Below are 11,126 nucleotides of genomic sequence, written 5' to 3'. Positions count from 1 at the left end.
CTAAACTTTCACTGGTGTCTTCTCTCGACATCTCATCTGTTTCTGTCCCACTGCGTTAGGTCCCCGGTCGTTTCAGCACCGACCCCCCCCCCCCCCCCCCCCATACAACCGCCCCCCCTCATACCCCACCACACCCCCAACCCCCCCCTCATACCCCCCCCCCCCCCCCCCCCCTCTCTCTCTCTTCTCTCACCCACCACGCCTCAAAGTTTCCAGTCGACCTCTCACTTGCATTCTCTGGGCACTTCACACTTCTCACTGTACAAGAAAAAATGTAAATAACGCATACTAGCAAGTCCCAAGACTATTTTGCTTACAATTATAATATTAGATAGCATAACATAGCCTAATAAGAGGAAGGTACCCTGTTCCCCATACTTCCGGTACAGATGTCATAAATCGTGCTAGCATGCAGTCAAGTACATTTTTGTAAAGTAAATTGTGTAGGACACTTTAACACCTCCTAGATAATGACAATTTATCCAATTAATGGAGTAGCACTGCAAGGCGACGCTTAGGAAACGGGTGCAAACCCGGTAAAAGATGATGCTGTGTGAATGTACTGCGAGTCTTTAAGGACGGTAAACGTATGAACACCGATAAACAAATGAATACAAACAAGAACCACGAGAAACCGAGCTGCCCAGCTGCTGCAGTAACGACTCCTTCACCCTCTTTGGTAACAGCCTCTAAGATCAGTACAAAACTTGTTCCGCCCCATTTGAAACAACCATTTCCTCCTATAGCATACCTATACCACACTCTTGTTCGGAAAGTCCTCATCAAGTTTCAACAGGTCGAAGAGGTAAGAGATTTTGGTCAGTCAACCGATTTCAGTAACGTTGTAAGGTTTATATACGAACGTAAAAAGTATTTGGGGGGTGAACAGGCACTGTTTCATGGTTTCAATGTTTTTCAAGACTGAAGGCGTTAGTAGAACTTCATAATTCACTTCATAATCACTTTCTGTGCAGACAATTTGATGAGCACATTTTACACTAAATGATTTCTGTGGCATATAACACCCAATTTTCTGATGACACAAAATTCAATAAATTCTCTAAATTCGAAATTACTTGAAATAGCTGTTTAAATAGCTGGGTATTGTGAATATACGTTGCATGTTTTTAACAGCTTTTAGAGTTTTTTTTTTAATGAATGCTACTGATATCCAAACAATGTGGTGAAGTAAATACTGAATATTATCTGAATATTTAATTGCTGTATTAAACCAGCTGAATGGCATATCCGACCACATCCTTTTTTGTGTATGTGTGTGTTTTGAAGTCTCATATCCTGTATTGAATAGCCAAAGCAAATCTGACAGACTCCCCACTACCGCAGATCTCGTTTGTATTTTAATGCAAACGAATTAAAAAACATTTACACAGAAAGTGGCACGAGCCCGTCCTCGTGCCCGAGTGGTGAAGCCCAATCAGAAAGGACGCGCGCCATCCGATGAAGGACCAGATAGGGGTTTACATGAAGGGACCGTGGCCACCTGCTCAAATATTCTTTTCGCCTTGTATTTTTAATAAATTCTCCAGCACACGTAACATTTGAAATGAATGTTAAGAAAGTTCTGCCGCTTTCATGTTTTTGATGTTGATTTCTCCTCTCGCTGACCTTTGCGTTGATGTGAATTCTAATCTCTCTGAAATGTGAGAAATGGCTGTTCGCAGCAGCAGTGCTGTTGTAACACCCTCCACACAGAGCTCAGCTGAATTCAACTTCACCACTATCTGTGTACGTTCAAGTGGTCTTAATGCTATAATGCTACTCTTCATGGTATATTTTATGCTGGTTTTAACCCCCCCCCCCCCCCCCCCCCCCACACACACACACACACACACACCAGGGCCCTTTTATCAGCCCTTGCCAACACATCAAACCTCATTGTGGAATTTATTACAGTATCTCTGCAGATATAAGCCCAGATCTTGATAGAATATGATGTAATATGTTTTTAGGATGCTACATTACATTTTTTGCTCAGGATAACCCGACAAGATGGAGTGGAGATCCTCACAGCCAAAACAATTTTCCTTCGTAAGCACCGTGACAGACTCTACCACTCGTGTGTTGTCGCGTCTAGAGAATGCAGGAATAACTGCCGTTTTATGAAACCTCATTTAGCAGCCATGTGGTTTAGAGGGCTGTAAAGCCGAAAGGGAAAATATATTTTACGATGCCTCCAAGCGTCATATTGATGAACGCTGTGGATGACAGATGCCACTTCGCATGAACGCGTGATGGAGTTGACGAAAGGGCCAGTAGGCCTACGGAAGTGGAGAGACAGGCGGAGGCTCCTCCATCTAACAACCCCCACAACCAACCCCTCCACCCTCCACCCCACCCCCGCCTCGGCGTACAGGCGTCCCATCCGTTCCTGACAGTTCTCAGTTCTCTACAAACAAACTAGTGTGTTCCTCAGTATCCTTCCTCTTCCTCTTCTGCAAATGCCTACGGTTCCTGCATGCTGGCTGTTAGAAAAAGTCTTTCACAGAGCCTGACAGATTCCGAACAAGGAAGTCGCGCACGTTGCTGGCGGCACTTGATAAACAGGTCCTCTTGTCTATTGATCGGGGCGACTCTTTCACTTCCGTGCCGGGGGAGCGTTCTCAACCTCCTCACTGTGCGGGGCTCGTTTCAGCAGCGTGAGCTTCAGCGGGGCTCCAGCGTCAGAGCCAAGGCCACGCCGTTCTCTGACCTAATCCCCGAGCTTCGGAGCAGAGAAGGGCAACACACAAGCACCAGCGGGGCCGGTCCAGTCATGGCCTCGGCGGTGACGTCCTTCTGGTAAAAAACCCACCTGGGGCCTCTCACTGACACCATATGCACACAGGTCCTCGGGGGATCACGGACCTCCACTGTCAGTTGCCCGATGGCGTTATGCGTGAGTCACCTGTGTTAGGAATGGTTCTACGGGTTATCTGGTTTGCATACCTCCGGAACCAGTTCAGCTGCAATGCAGGCTGGGTGAGTGTTGCAGGCTGGGCCCCTGTGAGAGGTCTGTGGTAGGCCTCGTGCAGCAGGCGCTTGCTCATATCCTGTTTGTTCGGTGGTTTTCAGTCATGCATTAGGCTTCTTGCGAGCAGTGAAGAAAATGAGATTACCTCTTGCAGCTGAGTGCACTAACTGCCTAATGCATGGTGCATTTTTTGGAAAATTGTTGAGTTTTTGCCCTCTTGCTGGATATTGGAGTCAGGGTTTAAAGTATGTGGATCTACAAGACCTATCATGTTCGCATCAGAGAGGCGTCAAGGGGGCATGCATGTTAAGTGTGTTAAGTGCATGTTAAGTTTGTTAAGTGCATGCACTATTGCAGAACTCTTAGAATAATGTGCATGGGGCACATACATGGGGTCAACTACGGCACCAGGAACATCCTACAGAACTGGGTTGTTTTAACACCTAGTTTGGTACACAGTGTATTTGGCTTCTCCGAACCAGGAGAGCTGATGTGGATTTGTATACATTACATATTTATATATGCATTCCCAGGTTCTCCATGTCCAGGGACCGGCCAAGCTCGGCCCATTCTCTCTATTTATCACGATCTAGAATCTAGACGCTGGTTTCCAGTGGAAGGACTAACCCGTAACAGCATTCCCTTTCAGTCTGAAGCGATAGATGTTTTTACTTCGGCAGTACCACTTCAATCTGGCTCTCTGTTTCTCTCTGCGATAACATTTTGACATTCTAATCTCCACCACTGGGAGTAACACGGTGCTCAATTCCAATTCACAGCTCTCCGTGTCTGGACCTCTCGGAGAAGCACTTTAATCTAGCCGTGCCCTAGCTCCTCGCATCCTTCTTCTTTGTGACGGTCTAATTTACAGCGCCACCTGCAGGAGCCTGTCGCTTATGGTGACAGTAGGACTTCAGGAAGAAGGTTGCAGCTTTGTACAGGCGGTTTTTCTAGCACACAGACACTGGCGCCTGCACGTTAATCGCAAATGAAAGTTGCGCGTTCCTTTTCTCATACACAGCTCTACACAGTCCATATTTGTAGGGTGTAATTGCTTTCTCGACTAGCCCGGCTCAGGTACATGCACGTTTTCTGGAATGCAGGGGAAACGGCCCACACACGCCAGGTATGCCTCAGTGGGGAGCCCCCCCCCCCCCCCCCCGCCCGCCCCCTCTCTCCAGGAACATCTGAACGGTTCTGTGCGCGCCGGGCCGCTGAAAATGCGCTTGTGTAGTCGTACGAGCTGTGGGCGGATGAGTTCGACAGCAGTCCATAGCTGCCAGCGTTTATCGGGGTCAGGCTTAAAGGGAGGGGCATTTCCATGGTAACCCCGAGCAGGTAGTTCTAACGGGCTGATAACTGCTGAGTGACAGACAAGGGGGAGGGGCTAGAGCGTAGACATTAGGGAAGAGGAGCCTTCCCTTTTTACAGCGCAGAACCTCTGAAGAGAGAAAGAGAGGGAGAGAGAGAGAGAAAGAGAGAGAGAGGGGGGGGGGGAATTGCAGACATGCAGAAAGTGATGAGAACGAGGGAGGGAGACGAGAAAAGATGGGGTGGTATCAAACGAGAAAGGATGAGAAGAGAGGGAGAGAAAGAGACAATGAGAGGCATGCAGGGAAAGATGACGAGAAGGATGAAAAGAACGAAATGCCGCGATGAAGGGAGGAAAAGAGGAATGGCGTAATGACTGTCTGGAGGATAGAGGCGTGCGCGCACGGCGGGGTGGTATTGGGAATACGGAATGTGGGGGAGAGGGGAGTGTGTGTGTGTGTGTGGGGTGTGTGTGAGAGAGAGGGAGAGGGAGGGAGGGAGGGAGGGCGAGAGAAAAAGGATGAGATCATCGCAGTCTAATGAGTGATGTGGCTGGGGGGGGGGGGGGGGGGGGGGGGGGCAGAGGCACAGGGTTTGTTTCTGATGCCACAGCGTAGTGTCTGTAGACAGGAGTGTTTCTGGTTCCTCACCTCCTCTCTGCTACGACTGCACATGCTAGTGCTGCAATTCGATTACAGGCGTTTGGGCATTTGCACACTCTTTCTTTTCCTCTGTCTGTCTCTCCCTCTCTTTCTTTACTCTCGCTCTCTCTCTCGCTCTCTCTCTCTCTCTCTCTCTCTCTCCCTCTCTCGCTCTCTCCTCCACACCCAAACCCAGGGATTCTCTCTCAGGTTTTGGGGCACTAGGAGGGATGCTTGTTTGAAAGCTTTTTTTTTTTTTATGCTCTTTTTTTCCCCCCCCTTATCCCCGAGATTTATCTCACACACAATCACTTTTCACGACCCCTGGAGGTGTGCCGGTCGCTTTCTTACCATCTTTATTCCACTTTCGAAACCGTTTTTTGGAAAAATCGCTGGCACAATGTTGGGCTTGGATGTCTGTGAGTTTGGGGGGCAGTTCCTTGAACTGCTCTGGCTAACGCTGTGCTACAGAGGTGAGGATCTGGATTTACACTTTTCATTTCTAGACATGTTGCCATGTCCAGTGGCAGCACTTTTAACTTAATCTGGTGCAATGTGAATGCATGTAATTAAGATTTTTAAGCACTTAAGATTAAGAAGCACTTTAAATTCTCTGCTAAATATTGTCAAACTGCGGAACTGGGTTACATTTCATTCTGTTTTTCGATGCACGGAAAAAGTATAATATGCATAGTAGCAATGTGCCATAAAACCCATTTCCTTTGATGACCCAGCAGAAAAAGTTAAGCAGTGAGAATTTTGATCCTGTGTGATGTGCTGCCTCTGAGAAGAGAGACCCAATATAGGCTAAAATCAAGCGGTAGTTGATCGGTGATTGTGGTTTGATGATCCAGTGGATCTTCTTCCAGCAGTACAGCGTGTGGTGTTGTGTTGCTCCCTGAATGTCCATCTCACAGTTCCTGAGGAACCAGTGCATCTGCTTCTGATTCAGACTTCAAACGCAGTCTCAGAAGAGTGTCTTCTCTGTATCGTCCCCACCTCTCTTTCCCACTCTCCCTCTCTCCGTTTCTCCTTTCCCCTTCTCTTTTTGTTATTCTTCTACTCTTTCTCTCCCTGCCTCCCTCTTTCATTCTACCTCTCTTCTCTTTCACCCCCTCCCTCTCTCTCTTCATCACCTTAGTCTCGTTCTCATGTCTACAGCAGTGTGAGACCACTGTGTGTGGGAGGTAATGATTTGCAAAAAAAAAAAACGAATGCCACCGTGTATTAGACAAACGGGTGGATGTAAGTGCCCATGTATTGGAATATCTGTCAAAGAGCAGGTCTATGAACAGGAGAGAGAGAGAGAGAGAGAGAGAGAGAGTGTGTGTGGCTCCGTGCCGATCTGGAGGTGAAGGAGCGGTGTGGGTGGTTACCCGCGATGACTGCGGTGCCGTTTAAGCCGGAGTCAGAGCACAGATGGCTGGCGTGGTCCTGGGGTCTTCCTCCACCTGCTCTCTTCCTCCGCCCTTCAGCAGGCTGCAGGTGGTGCAGGTGCAGCCTGGAGACGCCCACCCCCCCCCCCCACCACCCCAGCCTCTCCGCAGGCCAGCCGAAAGCATCGTGTCTTGGGGAGCAGCGGCCGCTTGAGCTTGATGGATGGCTGTTCCTCAGACACCTGACACGTGTTAGGGAGACGAAATCAATTCAGCTGCGTGTTGCAGGAAGGGGATCTTCAGAAACCGGCGTCCGCAGCGAGGAGCTCTGTGGAGGTGCGATAATTCCAGTCCGCCTCGATCCCACGCTCACGCCCCACCTCTTGTCCGAGCGTTCAAACCCGATTTTCGCAGTCGCTCTGTCGTTTATTCTACCAAATTAACGTCGATCTGCTCACTTCTAAAATCTGCTCTGCTTTATGGATCGCTTTCTGGGGGCTGGTGGTGCTAATACAGTTTTGAGCAGTTTGCAATCTGTTGCCACGCTTTAATAAGGTCTATAAGATGTTATTGTTTGTCCTAGCTGTAGTTCATCTTCGATTTTACGGGCCCTGGGTCCAAAGTTGCAGACTCTGGACAGCGTGCTCATCAATAGTGTAGGATATCCAAGACCAGCAGTGAGAACTCTCTACGGCTCAGACGCTGAGGCCCAGAGGAACATGTTGGACATTGCTGTGGTGTGCATGTGTAGACTAGACCATTTTGGGCCACGGTGGCCATGCTGCTCTTCTTCATTTACATTCTCGCTAATGAGCTGTTCACTGTACGATATCAGGACCGATGACATGGAACGAACAGCCCTATGCCACGCCCACTGTGAAGGTATCTCATCTTACTGTAATCTCAGATGTGTAGTGCCCGAGCAGTGTCGTGTTTTGTACGTTTCTGAGTGGCTATTTGAGAGTCCAACCATGGACTGTATAGTCGTATATCATTTGTTAATCGTTATTACAGTAGTAGTCTTTGAACAGCCGATACTTTATTTATTTATTTTTCTTCGTTTGTGTGCAGTGCGCATCCTGAACTCTGTTCTCCGTCTGTTTTCCTGAGTGACTTAATGTCCCCTCTTCCCGTAAGGTGTGACAAATCTAAATAATAGTTTTCAAAAGACTGCAGGGCAGTTTTAAATCATGTTAATTGATCACCAGCCTGAATAATTTTTAGAACGTTGCAGGGCATATAATATGTATGTTGCCACAACAGTGTGCGAAAGCATCATCACCGTGTAACGTTTCATACAGACGAAGACAATGTTGATGAGGGCGGAGCTCGTGGTCCAAATATTATAGAACTGTCACTGTTCTCATTGTGGAGTGATTAAGTTTTAAAAGAATCAGCAGATGCTCCAGTTTATTAGCATTGTTATTCAACTTGGCTGACCCGCTGTAATTGCTGTCACTTCTCCCCCAGTTAATAAAAATGGCCCTTCGTTAATGGGCAGCGGTTGAGTGGGTGCGTGCCAGCTGCTGACAGAAGCCGCCAGGTCCCTCCCTCCTGCCCCCCCCCCCCCCCCCCCCCCTCTCAGTCCCTGTCAAACCGATTAGCCCGCTATCCTGCTAATCCGGCGTCCTGTGCTAACATTCAGCCATCGCAGTGACCACGGCTAGCAGAGGTTTGCTGTGGTGGCCTCGTCTTCACACGAAGCCTCGTGTTACCATGGCACCATCGGCGCCATCCACGGGGTTCTTCCTGATTTGAGCCCGCGTAAGAGTGCACGTCCTGTTAGGCGCTCGGCGAGAAAACGTGATTTGGATCACAAGGATGTGCTCTAAACAGTGTAATTAACCCAAACGTTTGCTCACAAAGCCATTGAGCTCAGCAGTTAACGTGCGGCAAGCATTTTATTTATGTGTTCTTTGTGAGACCCGATGAACTGTTTCAGTTGTGTATTCTCAGTGTAGTTTCACCGTGCATGGATAATTAACACAGTACCCTAATTGTTCACGGGACACTGGTCTGATGAACGCCATCATGGCCTTGTTTAAAGTCTTACGCCCCTGGACAAGATTCATATGGTTTGGGTTGAGCTACAGAGGCTATGGGCGATCAATACTGCTTTTTATACCGCTCCCTTGAGCTCTGATCTCCATCGCCTCCCTCATTAGCGCACTCATCTTCACACAGAGCAAGATTCGTTTCAGAAATTGGCAGTGCTCTAGGAGTTGTGTGTCTCGGGCAAGTCTGGTTTGCTCGGTGTACTGTTACAAGCACTAACGATGGGGTCTACCGTGCTACGATGAATGTGGCTTCGGCCTCATGTTCTATGTGGAGATCTCAGATGTTGTTCCTGGGATCTGCTGGAGACACTCTCCCTGTCACCTTCACCTTCCACACCTTCTCCAGCTCACCTCTCAGCCCTTGGTATTGCTCAAGCTCTAGTTTCTCGGTCCTGATGTTGATATCACTTGTTACATCCATCACTAACGCCCTCTCCTGCTGTTTATCCATCACTACTGCGTCCATTTAGTTTGCCATCACCATTTTGTCGGTCTTTAACTGGAAGTCTCACAGGATTCTGTACTAACTTCAGGGGTGTATCCCGCTTTGATCTTAGAAGTTCCAGCCCATATGGCGGCCCCCTTGGTTAAAGTGTTCCATGTACACTGCCTGCTAGCATCTTGCATCCCACTGTCTCAGGGGCGTCTCTGCACAACCTGCGTCTGGGGTCCTGCCTGGTGTGGTAGATCTCAGCTTCTATTCATCTTATATTCAAAGCTCAAGCCTCTTCTTCCATGATTAGAGCCTCTGTGCTGTCTTTCAACCTTTTACAGCTATGGGTAGGATTTCTCCATATCAGTCACTTCCACTATTTCCTAGAGGAACATACTGTGCAGGGGTTTTTATCCTCCCATGATGGTTCTGGTTCCTCATTCCCATCCACTGTTGGTTTCTGCTGTCTGAGGCCCTCACCGAGCACTTCATCTCTTCCGGTCGTCTCTTTGCAAGCTCTTGAATCTTGAATCTTGGCAAAATCTTGAATCATTACTCCTGCGTACTGTCTCAGATCGCCGTCTCATCCTGGATAGTGGCTCTGATGCTCAGAAATCCTCACCACCCTTACTCCCTACATAGCCCCCCCTTACCCCCTACTTAGCATACAGTCTCAGAGCGCTTGATTTGGGTTAAAACCCTCCATGCACATTGTTTGATGTAAGTGCCTTTGAACTCCTCCTGTGGCCAGCTTATTATGCTATATATATAAAGTATCTTTATTGATTGTGGCAAAATATGTTTTATAGCTTGGGCCTTCCATTACTGTTCAGCTTTGCCTGACTGAAGGTCGAATCCTGTGCCCCCTAAACCCCACAACCCTGTCTCCTCCATGTTTGCTGATCAGGGGCGACCCCGCTCCAACTTGCCCCACTGTAAATAATAGCAGTATGGGGTGTTGGGCTGTCTGGACGAACCCGAGGACGTCCATCCTCTCTGGGGTGATCGCTCGACACCGTCCAGACCGTGACGTCACCGGCCCAGCCGCTCGGCCAGTCGGAACACCGGAGTGGGTGTCTGTGTGAGATAAGGCCCGTTCGCGGGGACGCCGGCCTCCCACCTCCGCGTTAATTGATTTGACAAATAACTGCTGGCGGTCTCACGCTGGCGGGAGGGGAGCGGGCTCGTGCGTTTGTGGCCTCCAGAGGGCCGTGCCTCAGCTCTCTGAACTGCAAACTGCCATCGCTTAATACGAACATTAGACCCGTTAGCTGCTACAGCCGGGGAAGGGTTCCGATAATAGCGTCAGCTGTTTCTCCGTAGACGATATCACGAATGAAAAAGCACTGAGCTTTTGTTAACAGAGCTGACGACTGTAGAGACGATGACTGCTGTCAGACGGCAGAGGAAACGTGTCCCTTCTTTACGTTACTTAAATATTAATATTGTCGGAGGGCGTGTTTTGGTTAATAGGCCATCTTCCAAAGGATATGAATAGACATAGGATGAATAAAAATAGAATAAGTATGTTATGACCATTGACAGGTGTTTTCTGCCTTAGTGTGAGAATTGGGAAAAATGTGTGTGGGTTTTAAAAGTGGTTAATCTGTGAATCCATACAGCCTGATCCAGGTTCGAGGTACAGACCAGTATGTTGTCATCTGCAGCACAGTGAAACCATACGCACACCATGCACAATAAACTGGCTTAATGGCTCTCACAGTCCACATTACACTTCACATTACTTTTTTACATTTGTGCGTGCAGGGATTTAGTGCGGTCTGTTCATATCACATATCAGTAGGCCTGACTACTGTCGGTATATTCTGGAGGTGATAAAGTTGTTGAAGCATGGCGGAAACCCCTTGAGAACTGTAAGATATAAGTGTCGAACAGGAACAGGCAGGACATGTTTCCTGAAAGCTATGCATTATAATAGCCATCATTAAAGAGAGTTGAAGATTATTCTCACACTTGCATATAATGAGGATGCTTGTACTACACCACTTTTACAAAATCTACAAAGCAAAATCCCCAGTGCTGAATTAATGTTTGAAGCATTTGTTAGTGTCTTGCTGGACTTAAATAAAGTCTGTAGGTGTTTAATTCATCACGAGGGATTTTGCTCTGTGTATATGGGTCTATATGGAGCCCGGATTGGGACTCTCGGATAGGTGTTGATGGGTTCTGCTGCTGTATGTTTCCAGGGATCATGGCGGACAAAGAGGGGACAGTTCCAGTGCGTGAGGACGAGGACGAGACTGACCTGAATTACCAGGCCCCTGCTCAGAAGTCCCTGCAGGAGATCCAGGAGCTGGACAAGGATGATGAAAGCCT

General features: G+C 48.2%; 1 protein-coding gene across 2 annotated transcripts in view; it reads left to right on the top strand.

Moving 5' to 3' along the window:
• The first annotated feature begins 665 nt into the window (after positions 1 to 665).
• The window catches only part of arhgdig (Rho GDP dissociation inhibitor (GDI) gamma), a 22,661-nt gene continuing 12,200 nt past the window's right edge, over positions 666 to 11,126 (top strand). The window contains exons 1-2 of one of the 2 annotated variants that reach the window (XM_076983541.1): positions 666 to 805; positions 10,997 to 11,126. The exon at positions 10,997 to 11,126 is cut by the window's right edge and continues 47 nt beyond it. In XM_076983541.1, the coding sequence (XP_076839656.1) occupies positions 11,002 to 11,126 (125 nt within the window). In that variant the 5' untranslated portion in view covers positions 666 to 805; positions 10,997 to 11,001. Of the gene's footprint in view, positions 806 to 4,898; positions 5,397 to 10,996 lie in introns of those variants that run through there. The other variant, XM_076983540.1, reaches the window with a different exon arrangement.

This window comes from Brachyhypopomus gauderio, chromosome 2 (genome assembly GCF_052324685.1).
Source record: "Brachyhypopomus gauderio isolate BG-103 chromosome 2, BGAUD_0.2, whole genome shotgun sequence".
Classification (NCBI taxonomy): domain Eukaryota; kingdom Metazoa; phylum Chordata; class Actinopteri; order Gymnotiformes; family Hypopomidae; genus Brachyhypopomus; species Brachyhypopomus gauderio.
Note: the sequence above shows the minus strand (reverse complement) of the source record. Positions and strands in the feature narration are given on the sequence as shown.